The 19,565-nt window shown below is 37.8% G+C and overlaps 1 protein-coding gene across 6 annotated transcripts in view; it reads left to right on the forward strand.

Moving 5' to 3' along the window:
- LOC120533832 (chemokine-like protein TAFA-2) overlaps window positions 1-19,565 on the forward strand; it is a 640,348-nt gene that overhangs the window by 456,426 nt on the left and 164,357 nt on the right. For all 6 annotated transcript variants that reach the window (XM_039760858.1, XM_039760859.1, XM_039760857.1 and 3 more), the window contains exon 3: window positions 16,664-16,816. In XM_039760858.1, the coding sequence (XP_039616792.1) occupies window positions 16,664-16,816 (153 nt within the window). The remainder of the gene's footprint in view (window positions 1-16,663; window positions 16,817-19,565) is intronic.

Below are 19,565 nucleotides of genomic sequence, written 5' to 3' on the forward strand. Positions count from 1 at the left end.
GAGAACATGCTGGGTATCTCTGGCACTGCCCTCCAGTGGTTCAAGTCCTACCTGACTGATAGACAAGAGTCTGTTAGTCTTGGCAACAGTAGATCCAGCTCGGCGCCAGTCACACAAGGAGTTCCTCAGGGCTCTGTCCTCAGCCCTCTTCTCTTCTGTATTTATATGCTTCCCCTTGGCCATATTATGCGTAGCTATGGACTGGGTTATCATTTTTATGCAGATGATACTCAACTCTATTTCAATGTTAAAAGTGGAACTTCATCGGAGATTTCTCAGCTTACAACCTGCCTTAGTGAAATTAAAACCTGGATGGAGCAGAACTCTTCAAATTTAAATTACAACAAAACTGAACTCCTGCAAATTGAGACTAAAGTGCAACTTAATAAAATGAGCTCCTTCCCAGTCAATCTTGGTGGTGATCTCATCAGACCTGACTCTACTGCAAAGAATCTTGGGTCATTTTTGATTCCTCCGATTCCTATTCCGCCCACATAAATCACATTAAGAAACATTCTTACTTTCACCTCAGTAACATATCCCATGTTCGCTCCTTCCTCTCCTTTTCTAACGCTGAGAAACTTGTCCGTGCTTTTATCACATCCCGTATCGATTATTGTAATTCCCTACTGGCAGGTGCTCCTTCTAATCTTATATCACAGCTCAACCTTATTCAGAACTCGGCTGCAAGAGTCCTTACTCGAACCAGCAACAGTGAGCACATAACACCCATCTTGCTTTGCCTTCACTGGCTCACTGTGTCTTACAGAATTGAATATAAAATTCTACTAATAACCTACAAAGCCTTAAACGACCTTGCGCCAAACTACATCAGTGACCTTCTCCATCATTATGTGTCTGTCCGCCCACTAAGGTCCTCTGATTCTGGTAATCTTGTTGTACCCCACACTAATCTTCACTCCATGGGTGACAGGGCCTTCAGTTGTATAGCGCCCAGACTCTGGAATGACCGACCGAAATTAATCAGGTCAGCTGACTCCATGAATTCTTTTAAAAAACAACTCAAAACTCATCTGTTCAAGAAGGCTTTTAGCTCTACCTGACTTTACTACCCTTCTTTCAGTTTACCTCTATAACAAGATGCTCATGTAACCTGTATGTGTGTGTGTGCTAGACCATCAATTATGATAGGTTTTTTCTCTGAATTTACTATCTTACTCTTTTTTATTTATTTATTTGGTTTAGTACAATGCTATATACTGTATACCCTGCCATTCTTTCTTAAACTCTGTGATGTGCCTTGAGCATGGGAAAGGTGCTATGTAAATAAAATGTATTATTATTCTTATTATTATTAAGAATATTCCATTAACACATTGGCTTATAGGGGATTAAACAGAATTTTCCATTATCTATACAGCTTTCTGAAACTTACATTCTACTCAAGTTAAGCAAACACTTATGTGAATTTATGATTAACTTTCTATGATTGGCTCCTACAGGGGCATCCTCTTTAACTAAATATTCAGAATTTTACAAATTAACAATATTTACACTTTCATAAACTACAGTATGTAATGTGAGGGTCCAATTATTAACAACTGCTTTTGTGATTTACTTTCAGTATTGTCTTAAAGCTAGAAAATAATTGATCACAGAGTGATGATCTATTTCCACATTACGGCAGGTGAAAAGTGAGGACCTATGAGGGCTGGTGCTGAAGCTTGAACTCTTTTTAATGTATATGCAGAACACAGAAAATGTGTAAGAAACAAATTGTACTTAAGATTGCTGATGACACTGGGGTGGATTAGCAAATATACACCAGGGGCTGGTGCAGCACTGGATAACTCTACAAATTAGCCTTAACTGAGTCATGGGCTTATTTTCCTGTGCTGAGCTTTGACCACATCAAATGAAATCACAGTTCTTGCTGTCCATTTTTTGCACATACAATCCAATCAAAGTATTAGCAAGTAGTTACTTGCCAGTTTCTAGCTACCTTATTCAGTTCCAGGTTATGGGGACTTTAAACCATTTTGAAATTGTCATTTTATGATTTTCTGCAACAATTGATGAATGGCTTGGTGATACAGGGTTATCTTAGAGATGTTACTTACAGATCCTGGGACAGGGGGTTGAATCCTGCGCCTGTATTTATCAGGTATCTCCAAATTATTCCTAATAATTACACTAAAAATCTGACTAGGATAAGAATTTGTCCTACCTCAGAGAAGGACCTAAGAAGTATTTTTAAAATGTATTAGACCCAGTCCTAAGTGGGGAGTAGGAGGCCACATATGAGAATGAAGGATGTAATGAACACTATACATATGAATAATGACATTTTGTAGTTTTCTGATACTAAGACTGATGCATCACCACAAAGATAATAATTATAATATTCAAAGTAAGAAGAAGAGGAAGAATAAGAGGTAACACTTAATAAGTTTGTGGTAAACTGCACATAATTGTTGGCATTTTGTCATGTCATGCATAGGGTTGATGAGCGAATTTTGCCAAACCGATATTACAACTAATTTGCTCCGTTCATGTTTGCCCTTTTTCGTTGAATTATGTTCTAATAATTTGACGGATTTAGGAGATTTTTTTTTTTTTAATAGGCCAGTTCGATGTCTTCCGGAGCTATAACAGCCAACACTGATGGGACCGCCTCCTGGGTATATAATGCTGATCATTTGCATTACAGACTCATCTTCATAACTTAAGACAAGTTATCTGTACTTGTAGCCAAAAGTGCAGGTCAATCTTTGAGTTCTACATCAACATAAGAGAAGGAGGTGTATGCCCTACGCATGCATAATAATTAGCCACATGGCAGTGCGAGAGAGAAAACAAACCATGAAGGAGCCTGACGCCTCCTCCCCCCAAAACACAGGAGTGTCTATGAAATAGTAATAATAACGAAAGATTTATTACTATTTACAAGACGTTTCTTTCTTTTTTGACAGAATAAAGAGTGCAAAGCATCAGCACAGACAGTTTAGAGAGCCTTCAGCCCAACTTCAAAAAACACAATTAACGAGTGGTTTCAGTCATGACACGCCACTTTATATTTTCTGCCTTTAAAAGACCTACATATTTTTTCGGAATTTTGATTACGAGTTTGTCATTTCTGCTTTGTTTCGATGAAATACATGAATGCGTGTCTCTGACTGCATTCTTTCTTCTTTGATCTCACAGAGGCACGGTGGTGCAGTGGTTGGCACTGCTGCCACACAGCTCAGGTAACTTTTCTGGCCACAATAATAAACATATACAGCATAAATAATAAGTTATTTCTGCTTGTGAAGTTGTAATGTATTATAATAAACAGTTACAACTTTAAAGAGTTTAGTGTGTCTATTGCAAGTATCCAAAGTGCATGGCTAGACTGCTGCATAGAGTAGGTCCACCTTTTAGTTGAGCTGTCATGTTTAAATTGCCACCCGTCAACAAGTTTTGTGAGCAACTGCAAAGATGGTTTTAAATGGGCCAGACAATAAGACATACTAGGTCAGGGGTGCCCACACTTTTTTGTCTTGCGAGCTGCTTTTAAAATGATCAGGACAAAATGATCTACCTACATTCAAAATTATATATATATATTGTCAGGGATGCCAGGGGCCATGACCCAGCCGGGACGCCATGAGGGACCGGATGTGGGTCTGCGCCCACCCTGGATCACGTGGGGGTCGCCTTCCTGGTTGCTTTAGGGGCCACGGGTACAGGGCATGGAAGCTCCACCCTGTAGGGGCCCGTGGTCACTGCCAGGAGGCGCCCCAATGCCTTGGGGACCTGTTACCCCAGCACTTCCGCCACACCAGGAAGTGCTGAGGGGAAGAATTAGGCGGCGCCCGGAGAGCTGCGGGAGGACAGCCGGCACTTCCACCACGCTGGGGCGTGGCTAGAGGAGGAATGCCGGGAACACCTGGAGCTCATCCGGGTCCTGTATAAAAGGGGCCGTCTCCCTTCATTCGAAGCTAGAGTCGGGTGGAAGAGGACGAGGCACGAGGAGAGTGTGGAGGCGGCCCGAAGAGCAGGCATTTGTGGCCAGGACTGTGTTTGGGGTTTGTGCACTTTTGGACTGGGTCTGAGTGACCATTTATTGTATATATTTTGTAAATAATAAAAGTGTGGTGGTGAAGAACAACATGTCTGCCTGTCTGTGTCCGGTCGGCTATATATATATATATATATATATATATATATATATATATATATATATATATATATATATATATATATACAGTAAACCCTTGTTTATCGCGGTTAATCCATTCCAGACTCTACAGCGATAAACGAGTTTCCGAGAAGATTCTTTATTTATAATTTGAATATTTTTGCAGTTATAGCATAGAAAACCTGTTTACGACTTTCTAAATCTTCTAAATTCATTTTTTAACATTATTAGAGCCCTCTAGACATGAAATAACACCCTTTAGTCAAAAGTTTAAACTGTGCTCCATAACAAGACAGAGATGACAGTTCCGTCTCAAAATTAAAAGAATGCAAACATATCTTCCTCTTCAAAGGAGTGCACGTCAGGAGCAGAGAATGTCAGGGAGAGTGAGAGAGAGAGAGACAAAAGTATACGAAGCACCACGTGGGAAGCATATCGCATATCATTGAGGAGTTTTATTTAATACATAATACGTGCTCTGATTGGGAAGTGTGATATAGCGAGGGATCACTGTATATATATATATATATATATATGTATATGTATATGTATATGTATATGTATATACTGAGTATCAGAGGTGAGTAGTAACGAGTTACATTTACTTCGTTACATTTACTTGAGTAACTTTTTAAAAAATTGTACTTTTAAGAGTAGTTTTACTGCACCATACATTTTACTTTTACTTGAGTACATCTGTGAATTTGTGAAGAAGAAACGCTACTCTTACTCCACTACATTGGGCAACACTCGAATCGTTACTTTTTTTCCATTAGATAAAGTCTGACAGGCAATTTTTAATCTGCTCTGTGTAGCATATGCTATCAAGTTGCTCACACGCCTTCCATTACGTCTCCAGCTCTGACACAAGGTTTTGGATGTTCCCCAAATCAAGGTGCTGCAGCTTTGAGGACAAATGTAGCATTTTTCGTTTGAAAGCATTAACTGAGCTAATCATATTGACCATGGTTTTCTCTATTCCTTGCTGCTGTAAATTAAGCTCATTCAACATGTTGGTCAGATCGGAAAAAAAATGCCAAGTCTAGCGGCCATTGATCGTTATTAAGTTGCTTGTATTCTGCATGTTTAATGACAAGGAGAAACTCCATTTTCTCTGGCCAGGGGTCTTGAAATCTAAGCAGGAATTTCTCCCTAGCCATCTACTTCAATGAAGGCATCTTTTATCATCTCTCCATCTTGGAAGGAATTCTTATGCTTAATGATCGAGTGACTCACCCGGAACGATGCTTCAGTGTTTCTGCCTTTGCTTTTAAATTCAGCCGAGTGAAAAATGACGGATGTCCGATTAACTGCGATTTTAGTTCCCTATCCTTTCTTTTTCTCAGATCACTTTTCGGAAGAAAGTCATTTTCATAGTTTTTATGAACAGTTCGAAAGTACCTTTCCACATTTTCCTTCTTTGGAATAGCAATGATAAATTGACAGATCAGACAAACGCACTTCGATTGTGACATTGTGAGAGAAAAAAATCCTCTTCAAATTCCACATCCAGCCCATAACCAACAATTTTTTTTAATTCCCTTCTTTAGTGAATATAAATTGGAAGGCAAACTAGATCACTTAGATAGCTTAGATAGTTTTGCAGTAGCTCGCGCGTTTGATCGTGCATGAGGGATGACCAGTGTGTTAGAAGAAAAGGGATCTCAGACTGTCTGCCTTGTATGTCAATCAAGTGGCAAATGCCATAGGGAGGTGTTTTATCTTGGTAGAGTAATATATATATTGCTCTACTGTCCCCTATTGTATTATTAATATGTAGCCTTAGAATACCTAATCTCACACACTTACCACTGTTTATAACTTCTCCCCACCTTCCCTTCTATAGCTATAACCTCAGGCAATTAGATGTAATAAAAAGACAAGCAGGAGTTAAGTTACACATAAAATATTGTATTACTAATAATATTCATAAATAATAACAAAATGCAAAGTACATTTGAATATTGGCAACCATACAACCTGATAAAATGGTGATGTGTAATTCAGGTGGCACACAGACTTGCAGTTACTTAAAAATGTCTCTAGTTAAGGCATCGTTGGTGCTCAGCTTTCAGTCACATGTCTGTTCAATATGGCTGCTGAGCTGTGCTCTTCAATGTAATGTCTTCATCATCATATGTGGGTCAGTCAGAGAGAGAGAGAATGTGGTTGAGCAAGTACATTTATAGATGTTCTCTCCAATTCCTAGAACCAATAGGACATCATGGTACTTGAAGGCCTCTGAGACAAGCCAATTCCAAACAGCCATACCTCAGACCAATGGGAGAAATAGTACATTTAACACCTCAACCCCCCCAAGACCATATATTAAGCTAACCTGGCTTTGTGTGGGGGATCAAACTGGTTTAAGACACATCCCCCCAAATCCTGTCATAAAATTACAAAGAGACAGTCGTAAAAAGGGTTGGGGGTTGTGCAAACATGAATACCTCTCACCACTTGGTTTGCCTAAATTATAAATAAAGACATACAAAACATTTATCAAGTTATATGCAAAATCTTACATCACAACAGGAGGATATATGATGGACAATTTTTTTGAATGCAACGCGATCTAAAGGCACTACCTTTCTGATCTACCGGTCAATCGCGTTGGACGTATTGGGCACCCCTGTACTAGGTGGTGAAACCATTTGAATGAGAAATGTTGAAAGAAATTAAGCAAATACAAATTGTTACCAGAATCAAGATGCTAAAACCATAACTCAGTGTTGATAAATGGAATGTTATAAGTCATTAACCAGAAAGTTTCCTCAAGTTTTTTTTACCAATTTGCAGGTCGAACTTTAAGTGCCACATCAGTATAAGAGAAGGAGGCGTGTGGCCTATGCATGCATACTAACTAGCCACAGATAAAAACAATCCTTGAAGGAGCCTGATGAAAACACAAGAGACTCTATGAAATAATAGCAAGAATGAAAGGTTTATTACTATTTACAAGATGTTTTGTATCTTTTTAATAGAAAAAAAAGTGAAAGGCATCAACACAGAGAGTTTGTAGAGCCTTCAGCACAGCTTCAATCATGACACGCCACTTTGAACTTTCTGCCTTTAAAAGACCTACATATTCTCCTAACTTTTGACAAAGATATTGCCATTTTCACTTTGTTTTGAAATCTACAATTGTATGCCTCTTACTGTGTTCTTTCTTCTTTGATCTCACCGAGGCATGGTGGTGCAGTGGTTGGCACTGCTGCTGCACAGCTCAGGTCACCTTTTTGGCCACAGTAATTGGTTCTGTATAGTTGGCAGATGTTTCCCTAGCCCTCAGGGATATTTTAAAGATGACTGTACCATTTTAAAAATCCATCAAATCTAGCCCATTTAGTCCTTCCCCATTGACTTTTATTCAATTTGCCCAGTTTGGCAAATATCATTAATGTTTGCTCATCACTTGTCATGAATGAATGAGTTTAGCCCAATAGTGGACACATTTATTTAACAATTAATGATCCACAGCTGTACTTTCAGAACAATCACCTTCCAACTGTTAATGGCCATGGGAAATACCTCGTAAATTAACAGTTGCTAAAATGAGGCTTGGCTATTTCTGTACTGTTACTGAAGTTGAGCTCACTCTTTCAATTTTCTTGACTGTCTTCCAGAGTTGCGTGTCAAGCCTCTCTCTGTTTTTTCCAATGCTCTCAGAAGTCTCCAACTGCATTCTTGAACCTTCTCGGCCTGTAAGGTGTAAATCAAATATTCTAGGAGTTTGTGGAACACAGAGCTCAGTGTACCTGTGTGACATTTCAGTGTCAATCACTCATATATCCCTGCTTATCTTCAGGGTAATGTGCTGGCAACTACAATACAATTTGCATCCATAAACACCTGTGTGTTTTATGTTTATGCTGAATTGTATGAATGGAACTTGCTTTAACATTACCTCACATGATGGAATGGTAGGTAAATCTATAAATACACATATTACTTCACACATTGTAACCACATTAAATGGTTTGTGCAAAATTTGGAAAATACTTGGTTATGATATACTTAAACCATTGCTACTGTAAAGCTGCCTTTTCCCTGTGGCCAAAAAGTACAATGTTACTGACACTTTAATGTCATCTGACAGTGCAAGGTTTCTCTGCATAGATTGGTTGTTTATGTAACGTACAAGACTATTATAATGACATAAATATTATTCCTTCTCTTTCACATCAATATATTTTTACAAGATCATTGTTGTCTAGTGTTTCCAAACCATTCACTTGGGATGTGTATGCCAGTCTCTGCCTGAACCATCTTCTGGCAGCTAAAAGAGATTTAGCACAGCTCATATGTTCTCAACTTCCCAGTAAAGTTAGGAATAGTTTCCTAACTTAAGAAAATGGCCAAAATGCTTGTCCTCATACTCCTAAGAGTAGGACCAAATTTGTATCACTCTATTTTTGAGCCGGTTAGGACCATTCTCTAACTGAGACACTTGAAATCAGGCACTGTTGTAGTAATTGCCTGTGTCCAGAGTTCACATTCTCTTTAAGGCTATGTGATGGTTCTCTGTCATGTTTGATGAACTGATGTATCCATGTTAGCCAGGTATATCTAACTTAAATGTATGTCAAAGTGACATACAGCTGGATTAGTTCCTGCTCTGCTATCATTTCTGCAAAGGTAGGCTCTGCCTCCCAAGCATCTCACCAAGAGTCATTAGAACATCAAATGGGGTTGTGAAAGGTTTGAGATGAAACTGAGGCTTTACTAGGGATCTATCTGGAGTCTTTTGATGGTCATTATAGTAGTAGAGGGTGTAACAAGAGAGGTGAGGGAAAAACTAAAATAGGTGGCATTGGCTGTATTGCTATTTGTGTCCGGCTAACAAGTACTGTGCAAGAACAAATTGGTGAGAGTTATTTTTTGCTAAAATAGTGTAAATGGTTTCTGTATGCTGTAAGTGTACTATTGTGATAATAAGGTAATGTCGAACAAAATGGAGAAGTTCCTTAGCGGTAGGAACAGATTAAGATATGTATTGAAGTAATTTTGGGAGCTGCCTCAACTCGATTGTTCAAATTTGTTTTACTCTTTGACACCAAAGAAAAAGGTTTATGCATGTTGTGCGAAAAACAGGTCATGGACAGTAGGGAGTGAGATGTGATTAAAGTAAGTGGGAAGCAAAGCTTGGAAGAACTGAGGTGTAAATGATCAGGTACGTCAGGTCAGGTTGGGGAGCATGCACTGGTACAGCACGTTGCTGCACTAATCACATGTCGAAACAGCTTGGGATCCTGGTTGACAACCCCCCGGGACAGACACATGGTCTAGTCTAGAAATGACCATCTATCTGCCTCAGCCAGGTGTTATGTGGGCTTTCTCTTGGCCTGGTCCAGTCACTCAGGTCCTCAACAATGAAGATCCTGAGAGTTCTATCACCCTCTTGGAATCATGCCACATTGCCTGGATCTTGTTTTTTATCCAGGACATTTACAAACCCAGACACTCAGATTCCTTGCTCAGTCTCTCGAGAGCCCCGATCAGAGCCTCCATTGACTCCATGAAGATCACAGCATCATCAGCAAAGTCAAGATCAGTGAATCTTTCTTCACCTACAGATGCTCCACAGCTGGTGGACCCCACAACCTTGCCCAACACAAAGTCCATGCAAGTACTAAACAGAGTAGGAGCAAGAACACACCCCTGCTGAACCCCAGAATCAACTGGGAAGAACACAGAGGTCTGTCTGCACTCTGCACAGCACTCACAGTGCCAATGTACAGGCCTGCCATTATATCCAGGAACCTTGAAAGGATCCCGCAAAGTCTCTGGATGTCCCACAGAGCAGCTTGATCAACTGAGTCGAATGCTTTACAAAACTCAGCTTCTTTGTAGCCTTGTTGATCAGGTACATGATGTAGATAAAAATTTACTATTTTGATAATTGTTTGAAAATTGCTATTTAAGAATTAATTAATGGTTTATGAAAGAAACAAGTTACTGCGAACTGCCCAAAGTTTTAGGACATGCTGTTTTGGGAGTATAATTAGTAGTAGGGAGCATTAATCAATCTACTTCCAACTACGTTTATAAGGACATTCTATGAGCCACCCACTGAGGAAAACAATAAAATGACCAGCTAGCCTGAAATAAAAGGGCAATCTAGCCACATGGGATGATACTTGCTAAAATAAGAACTGTTATGAAGTAGGTAGTCACTTATTCTGGGCTATGGCTGATTAGTATTGGTGAATGAATGAGGAAGGTCACTCTGTACTACATCACTCCACTGGTTCATAATGTGTGACAGGAACTGGTATAAGTGTGGCCTCTCTGACGCTCTCTTGCCATTTTTCCTTCATAAGAAGACTAACTTCCTCTTAGCAGCCATATTGAGACAGGCAGGCTGCTTGTCTCTGTGCCGCCCAAAAAATGAGCTAACCAGAAAGAATTGAGTGTAACTACAAGACTGTATACCACCTGAAAGTACACATCTAGTACTATCAGATTGTATGGTTTGCCAGCACTCACCTCTGTACTTTTGTTTATTATTTTAGGCATATCATCTATAATCCACCTTAATAATATAATAAGTGTCTTTGTGTTTGTGTATCTATGTGTTTGTCTAGTTGCTTTGTCTCTATCATTCCAACAGATAGAGCATCACAAACATTAACAATTCTTTTCCAAATATTATACCAAATTGCATATAACAGAGACACATTCTTTGCATGGTATACTGCAAACGTTTAAGTTGTGGTCTGTGCTGAGTACTTATTTTAACCCATCTGAGACGGGTAGCACAGCTATTAATAAATACATGTGTAACATTCTCCTGCCTGTTCTAGTATTTACTAGGCAATAGATATAAAAGGTAATGTAAAATATGAGGGCTATAGCATGGACTTGGGAACCTTTTGTGAAGGTCTACATGATAAAAAGTATAAAAGGGAGAATAAGGTCATCCTAGGAATATAACACAACAAATCAGGTGGATGTGCAAATTTTCCCTGAGGGAAACAAAGATGAGAAAGGATTGGTGTAGGGATTTTAAGTTATGTTGTAAGGAAAAAGACAGAGGTTCTTTGGGTATTTGAAGCAAATGGTGGAGAATGGATGCAGTGGTGTACTGTGAAATGAAGGAGAGGAGGCCGAATGAGAGTGTGAATAAAAAATGTGCCAGATGACATGGCAGCATTGAGGTTCACTCCTAAGTATAACCAAGACATTAAGAGAAATTACTTATTTATAGCTGTTATGGAAGAAGCTTTTTCTTTCTTCTGTACTATATTATTGCATTAAGTTAAAAAGATGATTAATTTAAAATATCCAAAATGTTCTCTTGCAGTTCACTGTATTTAAAAGAAAAAAACAGTAAAGATTGATTTTTCTTAGTTTTGAATATATAGATTCCTGATTTTATACTGATACCAAATAAAATCCTTTCGATTTCCATAACTTATTTTTTAATTGTATTTGTCCGTGTAGACTTCTGCCTTGTTAATGTGATTTAATTTGCCAATTTCTATTTAATTTTTTTTCTTTAAACTATCATTACTATTTTTTCTAAACAGTCTGCTGCATTCATTTATAAACCTTACTTTATCCTTAAAACTCTTACTAAACTGTAATGAGTACCTCAGACTTTCTTCTCGGTCTGATTTAAAAGCCTTCAGCATTGTAATCATCACTAACTACTAGCTCTCTTATTGTATTGTTTGACTTTGAAAAGAAAATTAGGCCCAAACAAGTACGGACCAACTTTGACCATTTTCTTTTTATCTTTACCTATCATTTTTGTACACAATATTTCATTTTCTGAATTGGTGCCTTTAGTTCCTTTTATGTTGCAGTCTTTATTTGTATACTGTAACATCCGTTTCTCTTATTTTTTTCTGTTCTCTTTCATATTCCTCAAAGCTCACAAAATTGAAATGTAACATTACTTTTGCGTTAGCTCTGTCTCAGTGATGCCCATAACATAAACAAATATCCAGGAAAACAATAGGCAGAATGTACGTGCAATGGACTCTTTAGAAAAGTTTGAGTACATTTTTTACCATCATTTTTAATCTGTTCCAAATACAATATCAAAGCAGTATCTACCAAAGAAGCTTCGCCTCAGGTGCAAATGTCCAAGGTTCGATCCCTGTAAGGGGATGCAAAAGTGCATACACTTGATGATCCCCAGTAATGGTGAAATACATGTTGTGTACTCTTTGCATTATTTGGCAGATACTGTATCACATTTCTATGAGCTGCTTCTTGCAATGTGGCGGTTGTTTGTTGACTGACTGACCAACTACAAGTGTTACCTGCTAGGTAACCACCTAATAATTAGATTGTGATTCAGAGTTAACAATAAAAAAATATATATCAATTGTGTAGACACCCTAAAATCAGAGTGAAATGAAGATGTGGCAGGCTAGTCCATTTTTTCAAAAACTTAATTTCTGCTACTCAAAATGCTTTTCAGTATCTTGTGTGGCCCCCACGAGCTTGTATGCATGCTTGACAACGTCGGGACATGCTCCTAATGAGACGACGGATGGTGTCTTGTGGCATTTCCTCCCAGATCTGTATGAGGGCATCCCTGAGCTGTTGTACAGTCTGAGGAGCAACCTGGCGGCACCTAATGGACCGAAACATAATGTCCCACAGATGTTCTATTGGGTTTAAGTCAGGGGATCGTGAAGGCCATTCAATTGTTTCGATTCCTTCATCCTCCAGGTACTGCCTGCATACTCTTGCTACATGAGGCCGGGCATTTTCGTGCATTAGGAGGAAACCAGGACCTACTGCACCAGTGTAGGGTCTGACAATGGGTCCAAGGATTTCATCTCGATACCTAATGGCAGTCAAGGTGTCTTTGTCTAGCTTGTAGAAGTCTGTGCGTCCCTCCATGGATATGCCTCCCGAGACCATCACTGACCCACCACCAAACTGGTCATGCCGAATGATGTTACAGACAGCATAACATTCTCCATGGCTTCTGCAGACCCTTCAACGTCTGTCACATGTGCTCAGGGTGAACCTGCTCTCATTTGTGAAAAACACAGGGTGCCATTGGTGGACCTGACAATTCTGGTATTCTATGGTATATGCCGATTGAGCTCCACTGCGCTGGGTTGTGAGCACAGGGCCCACTAGAGGACGTTGGGCCTTCAGACCACCCTCAAGAAGTCTGTTTCTGATTGTTTGGTCAGAGACATTCACACCAGTGGCCTGCTGGAGGTCATTTTGTAGAGCTCTGGAAATGCTCATCCTGTTTGTCCTTGTCCAAAGGAGCAGATACCAGTCCTGTTGATGGGTTAAGGACCTTCTATGGTCCTGTCCAGCTCTCCTAGACTAACTGCCTGTCTCCTGGAATCTCCTTCATGCCCTTGAGACAGTGCTGGGAGACACTGCAAACCTTCTGGCAATGATACACATTGATGTGCCATTCTTGGAGAAGTTGGATTTCCTGTGCAACCTCTGTAGGGTCCAGGTTTCGCCTCATGCTACCAGTAGTTACACTGACCATAGCGAAATGCAAAACTAGTGAAAAAAACAGTCAGAAAAGATGAGTCGGGAAAAATGTCAGTGGCCTCCACCTGTTAAAGCATTCCTGTTTTGGGGGTCATCTCATTGTTGCCCCTCTAGTGCACCTGTTGTTAATTTCATTAACAGCAAAGCAGCTGAAACTGATTAACAACCCCCTGTGCTACTTAACTGACCAAATCAATATCCCAGAAGTTTCATTGACTTGATGCTATACTCTGATTAAAAAGTGTTCCTTTAATTTTTTTGAGCCGTATATATATATACAGTATGTGTGTTACCACATACTAAGTGAAACTGTCCATTTATTGTGTAATGTTCATTCCCTTGTCTCTTTTTTATTCTAAATGCTATCATTTTCTCAATACTTTATAATGACAAGTTTCTTCAGGTTATTCTGTACTCTTTATGCTATAACACAGCTACAGATAACATACTGTATGAAGTATATACATGTACAAGGGCTAGCAGTAAGCTTGATACAGAGTTATCACATTTTTTTAAATGAATACATACTTTAAAGTCACTGGGCTCTTGTCTAGATTTGCTTATTCATTAATAGCTCATTTTGGCTCCAAGTAAATTTGTAAAAAAGTTTGAATGACTGGGTCTGGACAATCATTTTGATGCAGTTGGTGTTTTGTTGTGATATCTGTCCAGAATAGCATATAATGTATTTCATTAGCCATAGTAAACAACATACTTGAAAATTCATTATGATTGCTCAGGGATTGGTGTAAAACTTATTTTTATAATTTATTACAATATAATGTAATAGCAGACAAGATCCAATATAGTGTAAATGCTCGTATACAACAACCACCTTGAAATCTCTATTTCATGTATTGCTGAATGTAACATCTATACTGTAGTTCCTTTGTAGGTCCCATCCATGTTGTTATTTATTTTACTTGCACTTTCCATGCAACATGTTCTTTGGTGGTAATCAAGTTAACTCCTATTGTTTTCTCTTGCCAGTTATAAAGAAATTCACAGCTTGCCTCTGTTTCAACAGAATGTGGATCATCATGCCTCATTTGTTCTTATAGTACCTCTCCAAACACCACAAGCTTCACCCTCACTATCTCATCAGGGTTGGAATCATGGTTCTACATTGGCCTAAGGCCATGAGAATCTAACCTATATCGCTTTTTTCATGATCCTTTTACAATAGGCAAACTTTTCTTTTCACCTAAAAGGTTGTTTTTCAGGAAGCAGTTATTGTTCCAAAAAAAGCAAGTAGCATTGTAAAAATAAAACTGCAGATTTTGTTTGGAAACTGTCAAGTTTCTTGTGATTTATAGTTTACAGTACATACTTTACTGAATTTGTTTTTATTTATAGTATTTCTATTCCTGATTTGGGGTTTTAAAATAAATGAAGCCAAAGTAAAATGAATGAAGCTGACAATGCAGGTATGCTGTAGATGCTATAACTGAGTCAAAATCCACTAACATAAACTATAGTACCATACATCCAATAGGGCTTACCATCAGACAAGAGGTTGCCAGGAGAGTAGCACCTAGTAATCTCCAGTGTATTCTTAATTGCTTTGTCGTGAGTATGACGTTAATCTGAATCCAGGCCTGTAATCAGGTCCTCCAACTTATAAAGAAAACTTTGGGGCTGATGTAAGGGCCTGCACTCCAACCACCGGAAAAAAACTCACACTGTTCCAGTGGTGGTGCTGAGGTGTCACTTGCTGCACTCGGGTCCCAACCCAGCTAGGTGCAGCAAAGTGCTATCAGCGCATACTCCCAACATCTTACCCGTAATTGTAAGTTAGCAGGCTTAGAGGAATATCAGTACGTTAATATTTGTCCTTCAGGTCTAGTGAGTTGTTCTTAGGGGTGATGTATCATTCAGAGGTTTAGGGACATTGATGGAATTATATCTGGTCCTGGACTGGATCTGTCCTTGTGCTCAAGGCTGCTGGGATAGGCTTCTACCTCACAACCCTTGAAATGAATAAGTTCATTCACCCATTCATTTTCAAATGCACTGATCCAGTCCAGGATACCCTAATTTTGTTCCAAATAAAGGCACACTTGGGCACATGCTGGTCATATAGAGCCATTTTAAGCCAGTACAGATATTGGAGAATATGGTGACAAGGATTTGAGCCTGGTCTCTCACAGCAGTGATGCAACATCTCTACCTATTGTCCCACTTTTCCATCCAAGTAATGCAATAAGTGGGTTTATAAAATGAAAGAACAAACAACTGAACCTTCAAATCAGTGGTACAAATAGCATTTCACTTTTTACAAAACACAGATTTTTTATATAAAGTTTGTTTTTTTCATCCTCCATTCAATGCAGTTGCCTAATATTGGCAGTAATTTATATGGGAAGGTCACAGCCTTGTGAGCATTAAAAGTCAGTCACTATCTTAAACGGGTCTGAATAAATTGCTAACAATGTGGACAAGTTGTATGATGCAAAAGAATGACACTGAGACAAAATTATTAATGGCGACAGTATGAGAAGCGTGAAAAAAATAAAATGTACTGTATTGGCTTTTTTTCTGAAAAACAGATTGACTGTCACTAATTATTCTTTAACATCGCTCAGCTGTGAATGAAGAAAGAAAGTATATTAGAAGATGATGAATATATTTTTAAAAGCCGTAATTAGAGTGGGATTTATCTTAGAAACAACCATATGCCTCAACAGTGAGGGCTATAAAAAGTTTAAAGTAAGTTTTAATTGCAATGTTGCATTGCTTTTCATCTAAGGCAAACATGGTTTTGTTGTAAAATAGCAAATTGGGTCACTATTGAAAAGTTTTAGCAGTAAAATATTTTCTATCATATGGTTTCAAATTATACCACCCTAAATACCTCAATCTGTAGGCAATTTTTTAAAATAATGTTTCAACAATAATAGCTCACTGGTTTCAGTAATAGTTTTAAGACCAGGTCTTCTGTAAAAAAAAAAAATTAAAACTACCATATTAACAGGAACTGCAATGCAAATTGATACAGCACTAAGCAATATGTTTTTCTATTGACTTTTTCAGCCCACCATGTCAAAACTGGAACCTGTGAGGTAGTGGCAATACACAGATGTTGTAACAAAAACAAAATAGAGGAAAGATCGCAGACTATTAAGTGTTCCTGCTTTCCTGGACAAGTAGCAGGAACAACGCGGGCTGCACCATCTTGTGTTGATGGTAAGTTTACCATGAAATATTTGAAATCATTTTAAACATATTGTGTGTTTCTTTGTCTTTCTTTATTCTTTATAAATTCATATAGCATTCCAGAGGGACTGTTATATTATGCAAATATATTAAATAATTCAACCGCTTCACAAAATATTTTCTGTTGAATAGCATGGTAATGTGAATCTGAAGTGATGTCCTATATTATTTTAAAATTAGGCAGTAAAATAGTAAAAGTATATAGTACAGGTACTATTTTAAATGCAGAAAAAACACTGAATAATGCAATACAAAAGGCTTGTAATTGTCTGTATCTGAGGAAAATGTTCAACTGCACTTTAATGAATTTGTGATCATTTAAAATCTGAAATAATAAGTATCATAACCTTAGAAGCACCTCCAAGTATTCTTCTTTTCATACGACCCCAAATTAATTTCAAAAGTGTATGGATCATGGGAAGACTACTTGGTTTTTCTTTTAGTAAATTTACAATGTCATTGATGTAAATTCTGCATTCTAAGTTGTTATGTTATGTTAGAATATTACAAGTATAAAACAATTAGTTTAAGATAACTATTCCAAAAATACATTTTACATTCTATATGCTATTGCTACTACTATATTATAAAGACAATCTCAGTTGTAAAGACCACTTAAGACGTTTGTTCTTACTGCTTTTGTAGCGTTTGGTGTATTTTTTTTTCTTGTGCCGTGTTTAAACTGAAACTCCTTAATAATAAAAGTAAAATGTGGATGTCAGTCACTTATATATGCAATTTTTCATATTGTATATCATTCATAGATTTTTTTTCCCTGGAGGAAGACTGTAATTCCTCATTTAGTTTTTTGGTTGCAGGTGCTTGTCACTGATTTTCTTTCTTCCAACACTTAAGTAATAGCTGATATGTTTCTTTATCATTATCTTGACATCTTGGTTGATAAAGAAGTAGCTGTGCCATGTTTGCTGGATATCCCACGATATTTACAGAGCAAAATGTGTGTGAGCAGTATTCTCATTTGTGAATTCATCCCTCCACCCTTACACCATATATGTATGTTAGCTCTCAGCTCATTTATCTCAATTTCTTTTTCTATCAGTCCTCATCTAAATAGTATTTTGGTACAGCACATTTTGATTAACTGGCAGTATGTAAAACATACAGTTTAAAGCTTGTAACTTCCAATAAGTGGTCAGGTAAAAGTGTTTTCATGGATAGTTTTAAATAAAACATGATCTGTAGCAAATATAAAAACCTTTTGTTTTGTTTCTGAAGAATACATATGAATTCTAACTTTAGGTATTGGAGTGAAGAGACTCAAAGTAAGCTATAATCACTGTAGTGTGTTGGTTAGAACACAGGATCAAAAGCTAAACTCATGCAGGCATATGAGAATAAAAGGTGTGTAAATATGTTATTATTTGTTTTACCTATTAAAATTTCTTTTACATCACATAATTCTCCCAATTTTATCCAACAGACATATGCTTACAGCACAGCCTCATAGTTTTAGTCAAATAGCTAAACTTTAGGGATGACTGCATGCATGAGACCATAACTGGCAATTTAAGAAGTGTTCAAAGAATGTCTTCTTTGAATAATTAATTGTATTATTATAAAATAAGTTGAACAGGATGGAACATTTTTAGAACATTTTTGGAATAAAGCATGTCCTTAAATAGACAGGTAGCTTATACCTTTGACCATAACACTTTACTACACATCTTTCAGAGTTACATTGCAATTAACATGATATGTTACTGCTGCTTCTATGTTTACCTCTCTAGACAAATTCAAACTACTTGGTTTCATGGTAGATTCAGCTAGGTATGCTATGGTTTCTCTTGTGGGAGGGTCTCTCCCTCGGTCCTTTTTCAATATCTACACATTGCTACTGGGACACTTATATTGGCAGCTTTACACTGTGGGCTTGTCACATGCAGATGAAATACATGTCTAAGTGCAGTTACATAGTTACTACATGTTAGATATAGACAAGTTTATGGTGTACCTAGATTCAATAAGAGTGTGGATTCAGCTGAACATGAAAAAGCTATGGGATATCTAGATTCGTAACAAAAAACTCCACTCCTTGCACTATCTCAGCTCTTTTATGCTTTTCAAGTTGCTCACTAGCACTACTCATGAATCACTCTTAAGGGTGTTTTGAAAATCACAAATCTACCGCAGTCAGAACAGCCTTATACCTCTGACAAAACACCTTCTGTTTTCTTTAATGTACAAACATTCACTCAATCTTAACTTTTTCAAGACATATGCAAAGTGTGCAAAAGGCTAGGCATCAAGAAAGGTTGGCTAGTATGTACAGTCATGGCCAAAAATTTTGACAATGACACAAATATTGGTTTTCACAAAGTTTGCTGCTTCAGTGTTTTTAGATCGTTTTGTCAGATGTTTCTATGGTATAGTGAAGTATTATTACAAGCAGTTCAAAAGTATCAAAAGCTTTTATTGACAATTGAAGACTGAAGACTTAAGTGCTAGCTTAAGTGAAAAATTTAGGAAAACATACTAAGTAATTGCAATACAAACACTGACTTAATCAGTTTTAACACGAAAAGATGCAGACGAAAGAAGAAAAGAAGCGGGCCGCTCCGGTGGAGAAACCGCATCAACCTCTGAGCAAATGAATGCTAAATGTACAGAGAAAGAGTATGAAAACTATGAATGCACAAGTCAAGTGTATTCGTGCAGTGCTCCGTTACTGGTTTACTTATAATATTGTCTATGACAGTGC

This window comes from Polypterus senegalus, chromosome 8 (genome assembly GCF_016835505.1).
Source record: "Polypterus senegalus isolate Bchr_013 chromosome 8, ASM1683550v1, whole genome shotgun sequence".
Classification (NCBI taxonomy): Eukaryota; Metazoa; Chordata; class Cladistia; order Polypteriformes; family Polypteridae; genus Polypterus; species Polypterus senegalus.